The following is a 24512-nucleotide window of genomic DNA, read 5'->3' as shown; positions in this document are numbered from 1 at the left end:
GTGGTTGCTGTGAGTGTAGGGTGAAGGCACTGCTTCTTTCTAAACATTTAGTCTATGTCTCAGGAGACCTGGCTAGAGAAGTATCTAGTAATGACTGTGATTTTCCCCTCTGCTTCTTTTACAGTCACTGGAAGGAATTCTAAATTTTAAGTACTCTGGAGGCCCGGGGCATGTGGAAGGTTACTACAGGAACTTGTCTCTTGGGCTCCATGTTGACGTAGAACCTTCAGTGTTTTTCACCCGTGTCAGTACCCTACCGGCAACAAGGTGAGGACTTCCCCCATAAGTTACTTATATTCACTAATCTCACTTGGCTAAAGGCTAATGTTGCACTAAGCCACTCGTCTGGAGTTACTTGGGTTCTAGGCCCTTGAACCAGCCGAGGGTCAGTGCAGAATAGGATTCAGAGATCATTACCTTCAATGCCTCCTTATGTTCTGTGCCCCCTGCAGCACGCGGCAGTGTCACCTACTCTTCGATGTCTTTAACTCAACCGAGCACGAGCTCACCATAAATGCCAAGGACAACCAGGATCTCATTCTTCATGCCGGAGAGTGCCAAAGGTATGGGCTTACACAACCATTTCTTTGCTTTCCATGTATAGAGCTGACTCATATACTGTAGATCTTTAGGTATGAATAATTGGTCAGAGGCTTGGAGTACTGCCAGTGCTATTGATAAATACATCTTTATTAAAGAAGAAGGAAAGGTACAAACTCAGTAAGCTTTATCAGAAAGGTCAATGTAAATACAGCCATAAGCACTCACAGAAACGCTAAGTGAAAAGAAACACCACCTTCCTTAATTTTTTCTGTATATATGATCTATGACAAATTTCCTGCTCTCAAAAAAATCCTTTAGGGCATGACACGAGCCTGCTCAGTTTGCTCCTCTCTCCCCCTCCCTTCTACTCCTCCTCCTCCTTCCCCTCCCGTCTCTCCTCTCTCCCTCTTCCCTCTCTGCTCTGTTTAGAGCTGTTACTGGAACAGTGTGCAGGCAGGAAAATTAAGTCAGACCAAGCTAAAATGGCAGTTCTTTCTTAAACAAACATAGGGAATTTCTAGGGCTGCTACTTAGGTATGGTAAAGCTTTCTGCAGAATAAATATAGCGTTCTAGGTGGCACTAATACAACTAATCTATTGGCAATAGAATGCCAAAATGCCTTTCCTGCTATAATTATAATTAATTTTAAGCTCTGCCTAAAATGCCCTTAGAATACAATTTACATTGTTGCCTTTATGCCTTGATAAGCTGTTTAAAATGTATTTGTAGCTGAAACCTGACTCTCACTTTCATATTCCCACTATGATATTCTTGGAATGAGGTATATCTCTCCCGTATTGAAACCTCTGCCCACTCTGTCCCTGGCAGTTTTTTCACTTCAGACACACATCTGGTTGCTATGGGTTAATAGACCTCGGCAAACTCAGACCATTATTCCATTGCGCTGCGCTTTTGTGTCTGGCAACCTGCTTGCACTTTCTACAGTGTAGTATTCATTGTAATTGCATTTCTATTTGTAAGGGGGAAAAAAAGGATTCCCTTCTTGTGCTCCCTCCCACGCTAAAGCGCTAAAGAAATGCTACAGATAAGCAGGAAAATGTTCCATAGACAGACATACAGACAGACAAGGATATATTCCACTTTCTCTGAATAAACTGTAGGCGGCAGGCTTCTTTTTGCTTAGGATTTCAACTGCCAAATCTCTTATTTGCAGAGGGTTAGAAATTCACATTGCTTTGGCCAAAGTGGGAAAATATAACATTGAAAGGATGGAAATCTGCAGCTATGGAGTCTAATGATCTGCCACGTGCAATTTGCCCCCACTCAGCCAGATGTACAGCAAATTGGCTTGTTGTGCAGGTCACAAACCAGCAGGGGGGGACCCAGTGTCCGGCTAATATTGGGCCTTCACAGTATGGAACATTCAACTTGTTATTTCTCTTCCGAGCCGACAGTCAGGCTAAACTGACATTAGTAACATGTAGGATTGTACAGAAGTGTTGATCTATGTGGCACAGGAATAACAAGAGAAATGGGGCTTTATGTTCCAATGAGGAAGGCAGACATCTATGTGGGCACTAAATGCAACATTTTTAGCTAAAGGTGCCATCTTAAGAGTTTTCAGATAGGGGCAACTGGCCAGGGCCCTTGAACTTAATAAAGTCCCAGAGATCAGTGGTTGTAGTAGGTAGGAAGAGTGTGGTTTTTTTTTGGTGGTGGGGGGACAGGGTATTGCAGTTCAATATAATAACATGGCCAACAGCGTGGTAAGATAGCAACAGTAGGGCAAGATGAGGCAACGTGACAAAAAAGTTATAGTAGGGTAAGAAGGGGCCAGATGATGACAGTAGGGCCAGGTCTCAACTGTAGCATAGGATAGGATACAGTAGGATAGGATGGCATACAGTAGGATAGGATGGCATACAGTAGGATAGGATGGCAAACAATAGCACCCTGTGAAGATAGTACGAGAAAATTATGACAGTAGGGTAAAATGGGTACAGTAAAGGCTACTGAGATGCTAAAACTTTAGGCTGGTACAGTAGATCAGTATATAAAATATGGCATTTCTCGCGATATTTATTTTTAGGGTTTAGTTCTCCTTTAAGAAAGACAAGATGGAAATAGTAACAAAATCATGGTAGTAAAACAAGATGGTGACAGGGAAATGTCAACAGTAATGCAAGGTGCAGCCTTGGCCTTTACCTGTTGCTGAAGTACATCATCTTGCTTTGTCAGTTAAAGCCAATTGGTAGTCAAGTAGAGCTTTTGGTCAATGGTGGCTGAAAGTCACTTCCTAATGGCTGATTGGCCCTGGACCCCCAATTATAGAAGACGTCCCTCATATGTAATAAAAGGCACTAAGTTTGCCCAGCAGCAGTAACCAATAGCAACCAGTAAAATATTGGCTTTTCAGGTGACCAAAACACTCTACCTGCTAATTGGTTGCTATGGGTTACTGCTCCTGGGCAAACTTAGTGCCTTTAATTACATAACCCCCATGATCTTTTTAATCATTAATGCAGTTCCTGGACGTAGCATTTGTAGTTAAAGACCTGATTAATTGGACCCGGTTGAGTGGCCCCCCCCACGCAAGAAGATGTTGGACAGGCAGGTGTCCCCATACCATATACCATATCTGATTGGTTACTCGGGGTCACTAGACCTGTAGCAAACATTATGACCCCCTTTGCATCTTGTAGTAAGTAGCCTATCATCAGTCTCCCCCAAAACACAACCTTCCATGTCCTACTGAGACTAAAAATAAACTGAAGGTCACGGGAGTCGGAGCGGCGAGCGGCCATCTCGACAATCACGTTTCCAACGCGGGAGATTGCGCTCTGTTTTTGTTTGACACTTTGCCTAATTATCCTCTTGCTTTATAACAGCTTTAAGTATAAACTCAACCAAATTATGTTTAATTACCGCTATCCGCATTAGCTAGATTGGTTGATCTCCATTTGTTTTTATGTTACGCTAAAATCAGCCAAAGCAAATAAGATAATCGCCAGCTTCTTATAAACAAGGAGAGCAAATTACCTTCGAGAGCCAAGTGCTTGTGTTTCCAGAAGTGAAATTCACTCCCCGGTGTCCTCTGGGGGATTCGCCGGGGTCCCTGCAGTCTACTAAATAGTAGCTGTGGGTGAGAAAACACACATCCATGAAATCCAACTGTGTATTCAAACTTATTCTCAACTAGCATTGAACTGATCCACAGGAAGGTCATTAATCAGCCAATCTCTATTGTCTTTATAAAGAGAGGCAGTGCTGGGGGGTGAGCCTAAAGATCAAATTAAGAGCTGCATGTTGGACATTACTAATATAACAGAACCTACTATACCTGCTATCCCACAGCCCCAGTCCCTTCCCAGAGGCTATTATCCCCCCACTGTTACTATAGGCACCATCTCTCCCTACTATACCTGCTATCCCACAGCCCCAGTCCCTTCCCAGAGGCTATTATCCTCCCACTGCTACTATAGGCACCATCTCTCCCTACTATACCTGCTATCCCACAGCCCCAGTCCCTTCCCAGAGGCTATTATCCCACTGCTACTATAGGCACCATCTCTCCCTACTATACCTGCTATCCCACAGCCCCAGTCCCTTCCCAGAGGCTATTATCCCCCACTGCTACTATAGGCACCATCTCTCCCTACTATACCTGCTATCCCACAGCCCCAGTCCCTTCCCAGAGGCTATTATCCCCCCACTGTTACTATAGGCACCATCTCTCCCTACTATACCTGCTATCCCACAGCCCCAGTCCCTTCCCAGAGGCTATTATCCCCCCACTGCTACTATAGGCACCATCTCTCCCTACTATACCTGCTATCCCACAGCCCCAGTCCCTTCCCAGAGGCTATTATCCTCCCACTGCTACTATAGGCACCATCTCTCCCTACTATACCTGCTATCCCACAGCCCCAGTCCCTTCCCAGAGGCTATTATCCCCCCACTGCTACTATAGGCACCATCTCTCCCTACTATACCTGCTATCCCACAGCCCCAGTCCCTTCCCAGAGGCTATTATCCCCCCACTGCTACTATAGGCACCATCTCTCCCTACTATACCTGCTATCCCACAGCCCCAGTCCCTTCCCAGAGGCTATTATCCCCCCACTGCTACTATAGGCACCATCTCTCCCTACTATACCTGCTATCCCACAGCCCCAGTCCCTTCCCAGAGGCTATTATCCCCCCACTGCTACTATAGGCACCATCTCTCCCTACTATACCTGCTATCCCACAGCCCCAGTCCCTTCCCAGAGGCTATTATCCCCCCACTGCTACTATAGGCACCATCTCTCCCTACTATACCTGCTATCCCACAGCCCCAGTCCCTTCCCAGAGGCTATTATCCCCCCACTGCTACTATAGGCACCATCTCTCCCTACTATACCTGCTATCCCACAGCCCCAGTCCCTTCCCAGAGACAAAACAGACAGATAAGACAAAAGATATTTCTCTTTTAGAATGAATCACAGAAGAGTTCACTCTGCTTAAAATAATAATGTGAATTAAAATGTAGGAAAAAAAAATAAATGTCATCCAATGAAGTAGCAGAAGCAATAGGGAAACATCTCATTATGGCCTCCAGTGGAAAGGTCAGCCTTTTTAACCGGCCATTATTATCTCAAGTGCTTTCAGAGAGCCTTTTCAGCCTTTAATATAAGAATATTATCTGTCTGTTACATTATTATGTGAAATAGCACTGTGTGAGCAGACTCTAGGAGACACTTATGCTACAATGCAAGACGCTACTTCTCACACTGTTAAATTTAAGGTATAGAGACAAATGGAACTTATCAAAAAGTACATTTTTTACCTGTTTCAGTTCCGCATCACTTTCAAACTCTGCCTGTTGACATCTTAATGGGGTTGTTCACTTTTAAGTTAACTTTCATTGTGATGTAGAGAGTAATATTCTGAGACAATTTGCAATTGGTCTTCATTTTTTATTATTTGTAGTTTTTAAGTTATTTCACTTTTTGTTAAGCAGCTCTGCAGTTTGGAGCTCAGCAGCTTTCTGGTTGCTAGGGTCCGAATTACCTTTACTGCTGCGCTGCAAGTTGGAGTGATATCCCCCCCCCCTCACCCCCAGCAGCCGATCAGCAGAACAATGGGAAGGGAGCAAGATAGCAGCTCCCAGTAGGTATCAGAATAGCACTCAATAGTAAGAAATCCAAGTCTGGCTTGGGACTCCTCCAGTTACATGGGAGTAGGAGAAACAATAGGTTAGCTGAAAGCAGTTCTAATGTGTAGCGCTGGCTGAAAGCTCAGACTCAGGCACACTTTACTGCTGCGCTGCAAGTTGGAGTGATATCCCCCCCCTCACCCCCAGCAGCCGATCAGCAGAACAATGGGAAGGGGGCAAGATAGCAGCTCCCAGTAGGTATCAGAATAGCACTCAATAGTAAGAAATCCAAGTCCGGCTTGGGACTCCTCCAGTTACATGGGAGTAGGAGAAACAATAGGTTAGCTGAAAGCAGTTCTAATGTGTAGCGCTGGCTGAAAGCTCAGACTCAGGCACAAGGCACTGAGATGGCGCCTACACACCAATATTACAGCTACAAATACATTTGTTGGTACAAGAATAAAAGGTTAAATGGCAGAGGGAATTATTTGCTGTGTAACAGTGTCATTTAGAAATAAAAAGTACCCCATAAATATCATGGCAGTATCGCTTTAGGCACTAGTATATGTTGCCTAATTAGCTATTAGTGATCAAACCATTGGAGTTTTTGCATCATAAAGACTGGTCTGTCCATATAGACCAAGATTTTTCCGACAAACTTTGATTCTCTCAATTAAAGTACATTGTGCTTTGTGTTTTGCGGCTCACAGCCCTTTCCTCTCCATCCGACCTGTCTCGGCCCAGTTCTGCTCCGTACTGGCCACTGACAGACAAAGTCACGGTTGGGCGGTTTAGAAAAAAAAAAACTTATCTCTGCGGGTCCGGTGTCAAATTATTCTATAAACATTGCCTTTACTGTTCTGTGTGAAGAGCTAGTAATTAGATTTCCAGCTAATTAACATGACATTTTGTAGAAAAATAGTCTAATTAAAGGTTGAAAGCGGCACTGCGTCGGCAGACATGACTTGCTCTTTATCTGCGGCCACAATCACTTTGTTGCATTGATTAAGTGACTTTTCTTTGTGGGGTTTTTACGCCATTGCTGAGATTCGGAAGCCACTAATTTAACTTTACATCTTAAAATGCCAAATGGCAAGTGTTGTTATATATAGGGACACAGCACCCTGCCTTCATAATTGCTATTAACTCTGGGCCCCTGTCAGCAGGACAAAGTGCAAAGCACTGACGTGTGGGGCCAGGGGAAATATTATAGGGAAAGCCAACTTTACAATATATGTGCAAATACAGTGAAGGACACCATATCCTATACTAATATACTCGGCCTATGAAACCCCTCAGTGACTTCTAATATCCTTATCATTTACAGTAGGGGGTACATTATCCCTTATAATACATGAGTGATACTCAGAGTTCCCTGTATAACTCAGCCTGCAGCCTTGTGCCTTTATATGGGCACAGAACCCCTCAGTGACTGCTAATATCCTTATCATTTACAGTAGGGGGTACATTATCCCTTATAATACATGAGGGATACTCAGAGTTCCCTGTATAACTCAGCCTGCAGCCTTGTGCCTTTATATGGGCACAGAACCCCTCAGTGACTGCTAATATCCTTATCATTTACAGTAGGGGGTACATTATCCCTTATAATACATGAGGGATACTCAGAGTTCCCTGTATAACTCAGCCTGCAGCCTTGTGCCTTTATATGGGCACAGAACCCCTCAGTGACTGCTAATATCCTTATCATTTACAGTAGGGGGTACATTATCCCTTATAATACATGAGTGATACTCAGAGTTCCCTGTGTAACTCAGCCTGCAGCCTTGTGCCTTTATATGGGCACAGAACCCCTCAGTGACTGCTAATATCCTTATCATTTACAGTAGGGGGTACATTATCCCTTATAATACATGAGTGATACTCAGAGTTCCCTGTATAACTCAGCCTGCAGCCTTGTGCCTTTATATGGGGGGCACAGAACCCCTCAGTGACTGCTAATATCCTTATCATTTACAGTAGGGGGTACATTATCCCTTATAATACATGAGTGATACTCAGGGTTTCCTGTATAACTCAGCCTGCAGCCTTATGACTTACAGAGGGGGGTCCATTATTCATAAGAGCTAGATTGGAAATTGTATTTTATATTGTAGAATCTAATTGGCTCCCAGTACAGTTAGAAAGATAGATGTGAGGTTTATTGGTTTATATAAATAAATGGGAATCTCAGAGAGGCTGGGGCAGGCAAAGGGCAAGCGGAACTATAACTTGCGCAATGATGCACCATTTTCCAGAGAACTTTAGTCTCCCTGCTTTTCCCCTCCCTATGCCTTCAAATATATTATTTGGCCTGAGCATTTCCCTAGGCATAATAGAGCCCCCAGAGACTCCCATGTATTGGTTCTTGAATATAATTGTATTTACTTTGCATTTCCTCTCATTTTGCTTTCCCAACAATAACAACTAATCGCGACCTCTCCTCATTAATAAATCATGTTGTGCTGTTTGTTTATTTAGTTGCATTAATAATGAATGGCACAATGCAGTGTATCAAGTCATTAGCTAAAGGAGCTGCTATTAGCCGAGCTAGTACTTCCTGGTGGGCTCAGGGGGTAAGGGAAAGTAAACCCCAATATAAAAATATTTCTTAAATCACAGAAGATGGCATTGGTGTTTCAGCTGGAATAGAGCTGGTTACTACTACAGTGCTGCAAACATTCTCTTAGTCTGGACCAGCAGTGCATGCAAGGGACAGGCAGATGGGGGGGCACCTGGGTGACATATGTACCCTATTATGGCATGGTTGATAGTCTTTGGCCCTTTTTAATGGTCGTTAAGTTGGGAGGAGTCCCCAATAGATGCAGACAACTAACTCGTAGTCTGTGAAGGTGGAAGGGAGTGCACAGAGATCGGGCAAGGTTTAGAGTAGGGATCCTCAAACTACGGCCCGTGGGCCATTTCCGGCCCCCCAGGGTAATTTAATCGGCCCCCACTGGGGAGCGGGACGGGGTAGCTTGGAGAGGGAGGACTCAGCAGGGAGCGGGACAGGGGAGCTGGGAGAGGGAGGACTCAGCGAGGATCGGGACAGGGGAGCTGGGAGAGGGAGGACTCAGCGAGGATCGGCACAGGGGAGCTGGGAGAGGGAGGACTCAGCGGGGAGCGGGACAGGGGAGCTGGGAGAGGGAGGACTCAGCGAGGATCGGGACAGGGGAGCTGGGAGAGGGAGGACTCAGCGAGGATCGGCACAGGGGAGCTGGGAGAGGGAGGACTCAGCGGGGAGCGGGGGGAGTTGGGAGAGGGAGGACTCAGCGGGGAGCGGGGGGGAGCTGGAGGACTCAGCGGGGAGCGGGACAGGGGAGCTGGGAGGACTCAGCAGGGAGTGGGAGGGGGGAGCTGGGAGAGGGAGGAGTCAGTGGGGAGGGGGGAGCTGCAAGAGGGAGGACTCAGGGGGCAGCGGGAGGGAGGAACTGGTAGAGGCAGGATGTACGGAGTGGGGGGGTGCTGGAAGAGAGCGGACTCAGCGGAGAGTGGGGAGAGGGAGCTGGGGTGGGGGGAGCTGGAAGGGAGCGGGGAGCTGGGAGAGGGATAGTCCGGCCCCCCAACAGTATAAGGGACCATGAACTGGCCTCTCGCTTAAAAAGTTTTAGGACCCCTTGTTTAGGGGATAAGCATTGATTAGGTCTGTGCCCATCCCTTCCGTTTAGTCTTTCTTTTATTGGGGCCCCATTATTCTGATTTGGCAGGGCAGTCTGCCTGGGTGGCACAATGATGGGGTAGTAACCAGAGGGCCCAGTATTGGCCCCTTGGTTGGTGAGGGCTGCCCAGTATTGGGTCAGTGTTGGTAAGTGTTGCCCAGGCTGAGTGCAATTCTGTTGCTGCTTAGTAAATAATAATAATGAGAAATAATAAGAGTTCTCCGCCAGTCGGGAAGCTGTGGGGCTGTTATATAAGGACAAGCTCCTCTCCCCACTGATAAGCTTGCACTTAATTAAGGCTTAAGACATTTCATGCCCCAGCGGCTGGCAGGCCTCTCATGGGTTGGGTGGAGGTGATTGACACGGCTGGTAACCATGTTAGACACGTGTACGTTTGTTGGGCCAGGGATTCTTCCCCCTGTCGAGCTTATTTAATTCTGTTTCGCTGTTATCATTAGCGCCCGCGCCGGATGGGAAGGAGGGATTACCAGTATCAGCCCAGAACTATGATCAGGAGCCTCGGGCTGTTCCTATGGGGTTGTTTCCTACACAGAGGGGTTCATTGCCTACACAGGGGGGCTCATTGCCTTCACAGGGGGGCTCATTGCCTACACAGAGGGGTTCATTGCCTACACAGGGGGGCTCATTGCCTTCACAGGGGGGCTCATTGCCTACACAGGGGGGCTCATTGCCTACACAGGGGGCTTCATTGCCTACACAGAGGGGTTCATTGCCTACACAGGGGGCTTCATTGCTTACACAGAGGGGTTCATTGCCTACGCAGGCGGGGTCATTGCCTACGCAGGGGGGTTCATTGCCTACGCAGGGGGGTTCATTGCCTACGCAGGGGGTTCATTGCCTACGCAGGGGGTTCATTGCCTACGCAGGGGGGTTCATTGCTTACACAGAGGGGTTCATTGCCTACACAGGGGGGTTCATTGCCTACACAGGGGGGTTCATTGCCTACACAGGGGGGTTCATTGCTTACACAGAGGGGTTCATTGCCTACACAGGGGGGTTTATTGCCTACACAGGGGGGTTCATTGCCTACACAGGGGGGTTGTTACCTACGCAGGGGGGTTCATTGCCTACGCAGGGGGGATCATCACCTACGCAGGGGGGTTCATTGCCTACGCAGGGGGGTTCATTGCCTACACAGAGGGGTTCATTGCCTACACAGGGGGGTTCATTGCCTACACAGAGGGGTTCATTGCCTACACAGGGGGGTTCATTGCCTACACAGGGGGGTTCATTGCCTACACAGGGGGGTTCATTGCCTACACAGGGGGATTCATTGCCTACACAGGGGGGTTCATTGCCTACAAAGAGGGGTTCATTGCCTACACAGGGGGGCTCATTGCCTACACAGGGGGGCTCATTGCCTACACAGGGGGGTTCATTGCCTACACAGGGGGGCTCATTTCCTACACAGGGGGGCTCATTGCCTACACAGGGGGGCTCATTGCCTACACAGGGGGGCTCATTGCCTACACAGAGGGGTTCATTGCCTACACAAAAGGTTAGGCAATGAACCACAAAATTGGGTATATTTGAACCCACAATTTAATCTCATCCAAATGGAGCTAAATCCAAACCTTCAATAGACTGTTATATGTAAAGCAATGGGTGGAACTAGATCACTGTTATGGCAGCTTATAGGAGAGGGGCAGGAATTGTAACTCATGTAATGGGTTGGACTAGAACACTTTATCTTAAAGGGGGAGGAGCAAGTAGTCTGTTACACAAGCATTGGGCTGGACTAGAAAACTCTGATGGAAGCTTACAGAGGGAGGGGCAAGGAATCTGTAACACAAGCAGTGGGCTGGACTAGAACACTCTGATGGAAGCTTACAGTGGGAGGGGCAAGGAATCTGTAACACAAGCAGTGGGCTGGACTAGAACACTGATGGAAGCTTACAGTGGGAGGGGCAAGGAATCTGTAACACAAGCAGTGGACTGGACTAGAACACTCTGATGGAAGCTTACAGTGGGAGGGGCAAGGAGTCTGTAACACAAGCAGTGGGCTGGACTAGAACACTCTGATGGAAGCTTACAGTGGGAGGGGCAAGGAGTCTGTAACACAAGCAGTGGACTGGACTAGAACACTCTGATGGAAGCTTACAGTGGGAGGGGCAAGGAATCTGTAACACAAGCAGTGGGCTGGACTAGAACACTCTGATGGAAGCTTACAGTGGGAGGGGCAAGGAATCTGTAACACAAGCAGTGGGCTGGACTAGAACACTCTGATGGAAGCTTACAGTGGGAGGGGCAAGGAATCTGTAACACAAGCAGTAGGCTGGACTAGAACACTCTGATGGAAGCTTACAGTGGGAGGGGCAAGGAATCTGTAACACAAGCAGTGGGCTGGACTAGAACACTCTGATGGAAGCTTACAGTGGGAGGGGCAAGGAATCTGTAACACAAGCAGTGGGCTGGACTAGAACACTCTGATGGAAGCTTACAGTGGGAGGGGCAAGGAATCTGTAACACAAGCAGTGGGCTGGACTAGAACACTCTGATGGAAGCTTACAGTGGGAGGGGCAAGGAATCTGTAACACAAGCAGTGGGCTGGACTAGAACACTCTGATGGAAGCTTACAGTGGGAGGGGCAAGGAATCTGTAACACAAGCAGTGGGCTGGACTAGAACACTCTGATGGAAGCTTACAGTGGGAGGGGCAAGGAATCTGTAACACAAGCAGTGGGCTGGACTAGAACACTCTGATGGAAGCTTACAGTGGGAGGGGCAAGGAATCTGTAACACAAGCAGTGGGCTGGACTAGAATGCTTTGATGGCATATGGGATATTAATGTGGAGGCGCTGGTTAAATGAGTTTGATGACAATTTGAAAAACAAGCGTCGGGGAATCCTTAATAATTAATTATGAATAAACGATGGGAAACATGTTCCCTGGTGATGTGTTTTGCTTGACATGAAAGTGATATATATTTTGAGCTACAATTTACCAAAAAGCCAGAAATCGCACTGGGATATTGCGCCGCTATAATTAGATACCAAGCTTCACATAATCACAGACTGTTTCCTTTGCACTTAAACAACATCGCAGTTTGGGGGTAACTGCCATGCACATAGAGCTGGCTCGGGAATATGAAGAATATAAGAATTAACAGTCCACTTTATTGGAGAAATAAAAACTAAATGGCTTCATTGATAGAAAAGCCAAGTGCGGCGCTGAAACACTGTATGTAATGATACTGGGATAGAAGAGACCTCTTCCCAGGAGAACCCCTCAAATCTCTCCTCATCTCTTAATATTTGCTGCTGTCTCTCAAGCCTGGGGGGGCCAGAACTGTGTGATATATTCTATATACTGGGCATTCCAGCCCCAGCCACTGGCACAATAATCCTACGGTGCCAACCTGGACTTATCTTAGCTCATTGTGCCCACAGATAATTCCTTCTCTGGACAGTTCTATTGGGAGCTGCCTGCTCGCTGGAGAGGGATCGGACCAGTCCGGTTACAGTTCCAAACTAAAGAGCCGCATAACAATAAATTACCACCCAAACCCCAGCTAATTGCTGGTGCAAATTTTGTCGAGGTGGCCAACCATTCAAGGTATTTGCCTGATCCGGCAATGGGACAGATGCTGTATGATTAGCCATCACCATCGCATGGTCTGTAGAAACTTCCCCCTCACCCCCCCTCTAATACACCATGTTGCGAGGCTGCGCCAATTGCATTTAAATTAAATTGGATTTCCCAGATGTGCCTCTGGTGATGTACGGCCATGTTTGGAGTTAGGGTGGCCAAAAACTGACCAATAGCTGCCAACCTGAGCCATCAGCTCATTGGCTGTGTCTCTCCGATGGCCAGTATGACTGATATCAGGCAGGTTACAAAATCCTATTGAGCGAGTCCCATATCAAATGCATTGATTGGTTCACCCAATTCGTCCCAGCCCATTGGCTTACCCTTTCAGGTAAAGGTTTTCCTCAACAAGGACATCTTTTATTGTGTGCCCCCCTTAATAATATACCCTGTGACCCCCACAGTTGGGAAATCCATTAAGTTCTTGAACAAGCTGAATACCCAAGGCTATTGTGATACTAATATCTACAGTTAGTACTAGTGGTTGTATATATAGTTTATGTATGTGAGTGTATAGATTGGTGAGTATAGGGTGTGGGTGCTGGGCTTACTTGGAAGGGTTGAACTTGATGGACTCTGGTCTTTTTTCAACCCTATCTATCTATAATCTACTAATCATTATGTTTAGGGTCAACATGTTTCTTAATTTGTGTTTTCATGTTCTCATGTGATTGGTTCATAATTAAGCAGCAACGGTAGCCCCCTCAGACCCCCATCTCTGAGCTGATACCTTGGATGTAGAGCGGACTAGCAGGAATATCTGCTGCACGGCTGATAAAAATCTGCTACATTTTACCAAAATCCATTGGAGACAACTACACTCCCCCCCCCCCCCGGTCAGATATTTCAGGGCCATTTCTCCGAGACAGAACCTTCTCAAGGAGGGCCGTCGGCTGGAAACGTCCTGAGCTCACTTAATACTTTCCAACTGGCAGAGAAGAGCAATTCATCTCGCGCAAACCGCTCCATAAATCATCCCTTTCCCCGGCTGTCACTTCCAAAGCTTCTGCCCAGCTGGGCCGTGCCAAATCCTGCAGCCTGCCCTGTCGCCGGAGCCTTTGGATGAGAAAAATGCATGAAAATAAACAAAAATAACGCATTTTATTATGTATCTGTTTTAAATTTGCCTCCGGGGGGGGCGGCTGGGGATGGTACTTGCTGCCAGGCTCGGCTGGGAACATGGCGCTGGCTCTGGTTCTGTAATCCCATTTGAAAACACAACACCAAATGTTACAGGTGGCAGAATAAAAGCGGCAATGGTCTGACCCACTGGCACACAGCAAATGGCAACGCTCCTTTCCTTTCTGAGAATCCAGTACCAGTTCTCTCATTTCCAACTCCCACCTCTTAAGGTCCCCATACATGGACCAATTCTAGCTGCCGATATGGGTCCCTTAGACCGATTCAACAGCTAATTGGCCTGTGTATGGGCACTACTGACGGGCCTGCCCGACCGATATCTGGATCGGGCAGGTTAAAAAATCAAGTCGGATCGGGGACCGCATCGGCATGTTGATGTGGTCCCTGGACCGACTTTTTCTATACCCTTCCTTATAATTCGATCGTTTGGCCCCAGGGCCAAACAATCGAATTAGCCTGGACTCTCCTGATATCGCCCACCCGTAGGTGGCGACATAGCCAAGCGAGCAGATTTGAAGGTGTATGGCCACCTTTACTCGCCCTCAGGGTCTCGGGGCTGAAAGAACCAGCGTCCAAGGTCCTCGACGTATTAAAGGGAACCCGTCACCCTAAGAAATAATTGTTAATCCTTTTGAATCAGATTAGTAGAGCAAAATAAACTGTACTTACACTATTTCAATGATTGAATTTATTTTCCCTTCAGTCTTGGAATTAGTAGTCACAGCCAGCAGGCCGGCGCCATTTTGTGTGCACTGTTATTAAGGCAAAGCTTTGTATTATGCTTTTGCCATTTAGGTGATGTATAGGAAGTGATGAATGGAAAGTTAAAGTAATTGTTATTAAAAATCTGAGCTGTCAATCATATATCGCCTGCCCCGCCTCTATGCCACAGGCATAGAGGCGGGGCAGGCAATATATGATTGACAGCTCAGATTTTTAAATACATTTATAACAGGGATACATGATTTAATAGCAGTTTCTGAGCTTCCTATCCAAGTGCGGGTGGATTAGACAATATGAGACTCTTGCTCGGCCATTTCCACAATATTTTTTGGCTAAGTTGGCCTTTACATCTGCTGTATATATATATGCCCTGTGCATGAAGGAGAAAATTGAAAATATTATCTCAATAACCCAAACTGCTTATTATTTAAACCTGCTTTTATATTCAGTCTTTAGTAAAAAGCTTTGTACTAATAGGCCCGGCCGCCGCCTCGGCCCTCGCTGACATTTACTCCTCGTTCCTTCAGCTCTAACAGCTGCTATTTCCCTCAAATTATATATCTGTATAGATAATATGCACTGAGACAGAATGGGACTGCGGGGCCATTGCTACCACCTTCCCTGAGTTCCTGCCTTTCTACTTCTTATTAGTATGTGAAATCATCTTGTATTTGCTTATTAGTAGGCTAGTGGCTTTGTGCTCAACAGACATTTTCGGGTGTCATTGGGTATATCCATTAAAAAGCAGCCAGCTTTGTTATTCTCTAAGCACAATTCAGCAGGAACAGCCCCCTAAGTTTGCTCATAGCCTGTACAGAGAGATACCATAAAACTATGGCACATAGGGATTCCCCTGTACTAAGCACAATTCAGCAGGAACAGCCCCCTAAGTTTGCTCATAGCCTGTACAGAGAGATACCATAAAACTATGGCACATAGGGATTCCCCTGTACTAAGCACAATTCAGCAGGAACAGCCCCCTAAGTTTGCTCATAGCCTGTACAGAGAGATACCATAAAACTATGGCACATAGGGATTCCCCTGTACTAAGCACAATTCAGCAGGAACAGCCCCCTAAGTTTGCTCATAGCCTGTACAGAGAGATACCATAAAACTATGGCACATAGGGATTCCCCTGTACTAAGCACAATTCAGCAGGAACAGCCCCCTAAGTTTGCTCATAGCCTGTACAGAGAGATACCATAAAACTATGGCAGCATAGGGATTCCCCTGTACTAAGCACAATTCAGCAGGAACAGCCCCCTAAGTTTGCTCATAGCCTGTACAGAGAGATACCATAAAACTATGGCAGCATAGGGATTCCCCTGTACTAAGCACAATTCAGCAGGAACAGCCCCCTAAGTTTGCTCATAGCCTGTACAGAGAGATACCATAAAACTATGGCACATAGGGATTCCCCTGTACTAAGCACAATTCAGCAGGAACAGCCCCCTAAGTTTGCTCATAGCCTGTACAGAGAGATACCATAAAACTATGGCACATAGGGATTCCCCTGTACTAAGACTTGGTACCATTGAACATTGAGGGCTTGGTGAGTTGATAAAGGTTCTTGGAAAGAATCCCCCCTACAGTTCCCAATATATTGCCACTAGTGGAAGAAAGAAAGAGGGAGAGCCTGGGTTTCATACAGAGTATAGGGTTAAGGGTTGGGCTGCAAGTGGCTGACATTCCTTGAAATAAACAGAAGTGCTGCAAAGTGGGATTATGTAATGCTAATATATATATATATATGAATGTATATCTTTATTTATAAAGTGCTACTTATGTACACAGCGCTGAACAGTAGTATATATATATATACGGTTCCACCAGAGGGGGATGAAAGGGCCACAATAATAAAGTGTAGAGCCCGGCGGCAGCAGTAGAATCCATATATCATTATTCTGGGTAATTCAATATAAATATAAATGTAAGTATACAGCCGGCAGGGTAGTATCTGATATCCTGTAACATAAATGGAGACATAGGGAGATATTAGTGAATATGATTGTATTCCTCGGGGGGATTTGGGAGATCAGCGGTAATGCTCAGCATTAGTTAGTGGGGTTGTGGCCCCCCAAATGCAGAAAGCTTGGGGTCCCACTGAGCCGGGGAATATTAATATTTGGGGTCTCCAACTTGCTCCCACAGGGGTAACGGCTAATTGTAAGAAAGTGCAGCGCTACTAAGGATAGATCGGAAGAAATCCAGTTAAAGACACGGAGCAGTCGATTCCCATAGCAACATATCTGGGCCAAACTCTATTATCATGACACACAGGTTACTGTTGCAACAGATACAAATTAGCTGGTTTTTTTTTTTTTTTGCTATTTTTGGGAGCTGACGCCTGTGCAGATGGCTCTAATTGGCTGAGATTGGCACGGAGCTCTGATTGCTCCGAGATGCGCTAATCGGAAGCTGCGGGCCCCATGGTGTTTTATTCCTTCTGCCAGACTGACGTCTTCCAGAGACCCCGGGTGCGCCGGCGGGTTACAGGGGGCAGGGACAGATAAGGAGAGGGAATAGAAGTTTTATGGGAGCAACTTATTGATTGCAGTTTGAGTCTCTGGGTATAGAAAGCTGCCTGTAACTCCTCACTGCAGGTACAGCTTATTGTGTGCCCAGAACATTCCTTCTCTGTATATTTGTATTTATACATATGGGTAGGAGGTGCCATAGTGTTTCCCTTAGACAGTACAGTATGGGGGTACAGCTTATTGTGTGCCCAGAACATTCCTTCTCTGTATATTTGTATTTATACATATGGGTAGGAGGTGCCATAGTGTTTCCCTTAGACAGTACAGTATGGGGGTACAGCTTATTGTGTGCCCAGAACATTCCTTCTCTGTATATTTGTATTTATACATATGGGTAGGAGGTGCCATAGTGTTTCCCTTAGACAGTACAGTATGAGGGTACAGCTTATTGTGTGCCCAGAACATTCCTTCTCTGTATATTTGTATTTATACATATGGGTAGGGGGTGCCATAGTGTTTCCCTTAGATAGTACAGTATGGGGGTACAGCTTATTGTGTGCCCAGAACATTCCTTCTCTGTATATTTGTATTTATACATATGGGTAGGAGGTGCCATAGTGTTTCCCTTAGACAGTACAGTATGGGGGTACAGCTTATTGTGTGCCCAGAACATTCCTTCTCTGTATATTTGTATTTATACATATGGGTAGGAGGTGCCATAGTGTTTCCCTTAGACAGTACAGTATGGGGGTACAGCTTATTGTGTGCCCAGAACATTCCTTCTCTGTATATTTGTATTTATACATATGGGTAGGAGGTGCCATAGTGTTTCCCTTAGACAGTACAGTATGGGGGTACAGCTTATTGTGTGCCCAGAGCATTCCTTCTCTGTATATTTGTATTTATACATATGGGTAGGAGGTGCCATAGTGTTTCCCTTAGACAGTACAGTATGGGGGTACAGCTTATTGTGTGCCCAGAACATTCCTTCTCTGTATATTTGTATTTATACATATGGGTAGGAGGTGCCATAGTGTTTCCCTTAGACAGTACAGTATGGGGTACAGCTTATTGTGTGCCCAGAGCATTCCTTCTCTGTATATTTGTATTTATACATATGGGTAGGAGGTGCCATAGTGTTTCCCTTAGACAGTACAGTATCGGGTACAGCTTATTGTGTGCCCAGAACATTCCTTCTCTGTATATTTGTATTTATACATATGGGTAGGAGGTGCCATAGTGTTTCCCTTAGACAGTACAGTATGGGGGTACAGCTTATTGTGTGCCCAGAACATTCCTTCTCTGTATATTTGTATTTATACATATGGGTAGGGGGTGCCATAGTGTTTCCCTTAGACAGTACAGTATGGGGGTACAGCTTATTGTGTGCCCAGAACATTCCTTCTCTGTATATTTGTATTTATACATATGGGTAGGAGGTGCCATAGTGTTTCCCTTAGACAGTACAGTATGAGGGTACAGCTTATTGTGTGCCCAGAACATTCCTTCTCTGTATATTTGTATTTATACATATGGGTAGGAGGTGCCATAGTGTTTCCCTTAGACAGTACAGTATGGGGGTACAGCTTATTGTGTGCCCAGAACATTTCTTCTCTGTATATTTGTATTTATACATATGGGTAGGAGGTGCCATAGTGAGTGTATAGTAGAGCAGCTTCTGTGTTAATGAAGACTTTATAGTCGCATTTCTGCTAAGCTAAGCAGTGTGGCAACTCACCTTACTGTACTCATCCAGATATAAATGGGAGATACATGGCATATAAAGCTGCTGGCCGGGGGCTAACTGAATGCCCCAGGCAGCCTGTGTAGTCACTTGACAATGGGAAGACATTGGTGCAGTGTTCAGCATATTCCTGATATTAATATTCTGCTGGGTGGCTTGGGGGCCCGGCAGTGCTGCACGTCTCTCCCGGTTAGACTGGGAGCCCCTCGCCCTCTCTGTGCCAATGGAGCAGCCTCAGCATTTTGCTGTTTCAGCACCGTCCCTGCTTGTTCTGCAGATCAGGAGTTTGTCATAAGAATTAGGGATGCGCAGAATCCTGTTGGTTTGGGTTGGGCAGAATATCAGGCTTTAGTGCAGTTGCTATTAACTGGTTCTGCGCTGGGGGCCCAAATCTTGTATACATTGTGTTGGTACCAAAGCTTTAAAGAGAAAGAGCTTCTCTCTGTGGGAAACCAGGTTGTCAGTATCAGTCTCAGAATGGAGACCCCCCCAGGCAGTCTGAACCCTTTAGCAGGGCAGGACCCCCCCCCAGCCAGTCTGAACCCTTCAGCAGGGCAAGAGACCCCCCCCCCAGCCAGTCTGAACCCCTCAGCAGGGCAGGAGACCCCCCCCCCAGCCAGTCTGAACCCCTCAGCAGGGCAGGAGACCCCCCCCCAGCCAGTCTGAACCCCTCAGCAGGGCAAGAGACCCCCCCCCCAGCCAGTCTGAACCCCTCAGCAGGGCAGGAGACCCCCCCCCAGCCAGTCTGAACCCCTCAGCAGGGCAGGAGACCCCCCCCAGCCAGTCTGAACCCCTCAGCAGGGCAGGAGACCCCCCCACCAGCCAGTCTGAACCCTTCAGCAGGGCAGGATAACCACCCCCAGCCAGTCTGAACCCCTCAGCAGGGCAGGAGACCCCCCCTCCCGAAGCCAGTCTGAACCCTTCAGCAGGGCAGGAGAGCCACCCCCAGCCAGTCTGAACCCTTCAGTGGGGCAGAAGAACCCTCCCAGCCAGTCTGAACCCTTCAGCAGGGCAGGAGACCCCCCCCCAGCCAGTCTGAACCCTTCAGCGGGGCAGAAGAACCCTCCCAGCCAGTCTGAACCCTTCAGCAGGGCAGGAGACCCCCCCCCCCCAGCCAGTCTGAACCCTTCAGAAGGGCAGGAGAACCCTCCCAGCCAGTCTGAACCCTTCAGCAGGGCAGGATAACCACCCCAGTCAGTCTGCACCCTTCAGCAGGGCAGGGGACCCCCCCCCGAAGCCAGCCTGAACCCTTCAGCAGGGCAGGAGACCCCCCCCCCCCCGAAGCCAGTCTGAACCCTTCAGCAGGGCAGGAGAGCCACCCCCAGCCAGTCTGAACCTTTCAGCGTGGCAGAAGAACCCTCCCAGCCAGTCTGAACCCTTCAGCAGGGCAGGAGACCCCCCCCAGCCAGTCTGAACCCTTCAGAAGGGCAGGAGAACCCTCCCAGCCAGTCTGAACCCTTCAGCAGGGCAGGAGACCCCCCCCCCCAGCCAGTCTGAACCCTTCAGCAGGGCATGAGACCCCTGTAGGCACTGGTATTTACTGGCACTGGGCCCTATGCAGTGGTAGAGAGGACCTTGGGTCAGAGTAGGAGGCTTACAAGAATTCTAGGTAACAGCTTATACGGATCATGCATGTCTGCAGTGGAAAGATATCCAGTAAATTGTCATACATCTGATATTTGGTAATGGGGCACTACCTGAAAGGGAACAGGCATGTAATAGGCTCAGCAGTAGCAGATCCCAGCTTGTTAAAATACGTGTCACTATCACTTTAAAAGATTATACTTTTCTACTCCAAAAGGAGAAAATGGTTGGTTATTCTTATCTTCCCTGTGCCGTGGTTTGGGGGCCAACTGTGTATTCCCCATGCCAGCCCTGTCCCCAGAAGCACTTTCAGCACAGCCCAGATACAGTGATCCTTTACTCCATGGTTGGACAAAGGGAGCTCTTCCCAATTAACTACATTATTTTCTTCCTATTTTTATTATTATTATTATTATTATTATTATTATTATTATTACATGTCTATGGGCAGCACCCTTTGAAGGCGTCCCCCCTCTTTTCCTCTTTGACTCTTCAGAACTAATCTGTCTCAATGTCTCAGAGTTCATTTTTGTATTCTAGGAACCCCACCACCCCATGGAAGCCCCAATCATCTCCCCAGTCCTTCAGAGGAAGCTTCTTATTGGCCGTGTATCAAACCACAGTTGTAGTTGAGTTGCTTCTCTGTGTAGCTTGCCCTTGGTTTCCTTGTAGAGTGTAAGCTCTTTTGGACAGGTCTCTCTTCACCTCTTGTATCGGTTATTGGTTGCTTTATATGTTACTCCTTGTAGAGTGTAAGCTCTTTTGGGCAGGGCTCTCTTCCCCTCCTGTATCGGTTACTGATTGCTTTATATGTTACTCCTTGTAGATTGTAAGCTCTTTTGGGCAGGGCTCCCTTCCCCTCCTGTATCGGTTATTGATTGCTTTATATGTTACTCCTTGTAGAGTGTAAGCTCTTTTGGGCAGGGCTCCCTTCCCCTCCTGTATCGGTTATTGGTTGCTTTATATGTTACTCCTTGTAGAGTGTAAGCTCTTTTGGGCAGGGCTCCCTTCCCCTCCTGTATCGGTTACTGATTGCTTTATATGTTACTCCTTGTAGAGTGTAAGCTCTTTTGGGCAGGGCTCCCTTCCCCTCTTGTATCGGTTACTGATTGCTTTATATGTTACTCCTTGTAGAGTGTAAGCTCTTTTGGGCAGGGCTCCCTTCCCCTCCTGTATCGGTTACTCATTGCTTTATATGTTACTCCTTGTAGATTGTAAGCTCTTTTGGGCAGGGCTCCCTTCCCCTCTTGTATCGGTTATTGGTTGCTTTATATGTTACTCTGTATGCCCAATGTATGAAACCCACTTATTGTACAGCGCTGCGGAATATGTTGGCGCTTTATAAATAAATGTTAATAATAATAATAATCTAGCAGAGCATGGGAAGTAGGGATGCACCAATTCCCGGATTCGGTTTGGGATTCAGCTGAATCCTTCAGTGTTGGTTTGGGGGTTCGGCCAAACCTAAAAAAGTGGGTTCCGTGCATCCCTAATGGAAAGATGTTTGGTGAGGGCAGCTAGGTGACCAAATCAGGCTTGTCTGATTCTTTGGGACAGTGATTGGATCATAATAGGTGTCTATGCAACCCCATCAGGTAGGAACCACATTATTGACCCAATGTGTTTCTTGCACACCAGGATTTTCACACTTGCCCAACAGGTTTGCCCAGATATTTATTGGGCAGGTCATGTTGGCTCCGTACATGGGCCAGTAAGCTGGCATGGACCAGTGTGGGCTGTACAGACTGCTTACAGTTGCCTAGAGCACCCCGGTTAATAATGGGATTATAGATGCCTTCAGGCTACAAGAGACCCCTGAGAATTGATAGATTGGAAACCACACCACTGGGGGGCACTCTGCCATGGGGAATACAGGGAAGGCAGCTATAGAAGGGTATATGATTCCATATTTCAGCCATATTTCTATTACAGGCAATTTAAAAAATGCATTTGGGCTCAGCTGGCAGGAACGTGTAATGTTGTACTTTCTATACTACGTCGATGGGTTCATAAGCAGAGCAGTAAGTGATCACAGCCTTTACATGGCAGCAGGGTCCGGATAAGTACATGTAGTTCCAGGGGCAATGGGTTCCTGTGGAGCCGACATGGGGGGGGGGGATATAGTTCTGATTTCTTCTGCTCATGATTCAACCTGCTGCCCCGACCCACAGAGGAGTCTTCCGATTGGGCCCCTCGCAGTCGCAGCCATTAAAGCTTTGATTCATTAATTACCTGGCTTTCTGCTAGAATATTGATGGCTGTAATTGAAGCTAATGTAGAAATGATAATAGGAACGCGGCTGCTCCTCTGCCAGCGGAATACAGTCGTGGATTTATAAGAACGGGTCGGATATGTCTCAAGTGGGTCAGAGGGGGGTTCCTGCGCTGTAACAGGTAACTTCTTGCCCTTTTAACCCATAATAATGAAATATAAGTATATAGCATTGCAATCGTAGCAGCGGTGCAGTGACCCATGTAAAGGGATGATCCGGTCAGCCTGGCCTGCGGCTCTCCCACTCACGCAACATACAGACATTTGCCATTTACTTACGTGTAAGTGCTGTGTGTAGGCTTGGGGGCTGTGGGGACGGAATATTAAATCTGAATATATCTTATTGCTATTGTACTTTTCAGAGCAGGATTCTGGCTGCCTAACTGCAAAGTGTTGGTGGTTGTTTAGATGAGTCCTTTAGGCATATCCTTTTGTTTTCTGCATCATAAGTTGCAATTGGTCAAGGCTACAGTAATGTCGAGGCCAATCAGAACATTAAAATGTTCACAGAACTACACCAACCTGTTGCTATTCACAAGATAAGGTCCCTGACAAGACTAGAGCAATCAAAACATTGGCTGGGCTAGAATCAACCGGTAGCCAATCAGAGCTTGAGAACTATTGCAGGAATAGAACCGCCGTTCAGCCAATCAGGGCATTAGTACATCTCTGTGGGGTATAATCAACCTGCGGCCAATAAAAGCAATACTTTAGCAGGGGTAAAGCCAACCTGGAGCTGATAACCTTATTCAATCTTTTCCAGGGCTAAAAGGCCTGTAGCCAATCAGAATATTTTAACTTTTATAGGGCTAAACAACCTTTATCCAATCGGAGTATTATAACTTTTTTAGGGCTAGACAACCGGTAGCCAATCAGGGTATTATAACTTTTGTAGGTTTAGACAACCTGTAGCCAATCTGAGTATTAGAGCTTTTGCAGAGCTAGACAACCTGTAGCCAATCGGAGTATTAGAGCTTTTGCAGAGCTAGACAACCTGTAGCCAATCGGAGCATTAGAGCTTTTGCAGAGCTAGACAACCTGTAGCCAATCGGAGCATTAGAGCTTTTGCAGAGCTAGACAACCTGTAGCCAATCTGAGTATTAGAGCTTTTGCAGAGCTAGACAACCTGTAGCCAATCTGAGTATTAGAGCTTTTGCAGAGCTAGACAACCTGTAGCCAATCGGAGTATTAGAGCTTTTGCAGAGCTAGACAACCTGTAGCCAATCTGAGTATTAGAGCTTTTGCAGAGCTAGACAACCTTTAGCCAATCGGAGTATTAGAGCTTTTGCAGAGCTAGACAACCTGTAGCCAATCGGAGTATTAGAGCTTTTGCAGAGCTAGACAACCTGTAGCCAATCGGAGTATTAGAGCTTTTGCAGAGCTAGACAACCTGTAGCCAATCGGAGTATTAGAGCTTTTGCAGAGCTAGACAACCTGTAGCCAATCGGAGCATTAGAGCTTTTGCAGAGCTAGACAACCTGTAGCCAATTGGAACATTAGAGCTTTTGCAGAGCTAGACAACCTGTAGCCAATTGAAGCATTAGAGCTTTTGCAGAGCTAGACAACCTGTAGCCAATCGGAGTATTAGAGCTTTTGCAGAGCTAGACAACCTGTAGCCAATCGGAGTATTAGAGCTTTTGCAGAGCTAGACAACCTGTAGCCA

The 24512-nt window shown here is 46.7% G+C and overlaps 1 protein-coding gene across 2 annotated transcripts in view; it reads left to right on the top strand.

Moving 5' to 3' along the window:
- The window catches only part of trappc9 (trafficking protein particle complex 9), a 287181-nt gene that overhangs the window by 112700 nt on the left and 149969 nt on the right, over positions 1-24512 (top strand). For both annotated transcript variants that reach the window (NM_001142140.1, XM_012964380.3), the window contains 2 exon segments: positions 125-267; positions 453-563. In NM_001142140.1, coding sequence (NP_001135612.1) covers positions 125-267; positions 453-563 — 254 coding nt within the window.

The sequence above is a fragment of the Xenopus tropicalis genome, chromosome 6, assembly GCF_000004195.4.
Source record: "Xenopus tropicalis strain Nigerian chromosome 6, UCB_Xtro_10.0, whole genome shotgun sequence".
NCBI lineage: Eukaryota > Metazoa > Chordata > Amphibia > Anura > Pipidae > Xenopus > Xenopus tropicalis.
Note: the sequence above shows the minus strand (reverse complement) of the source record. Positions and strands in the feature narration are given on the sequence as shown.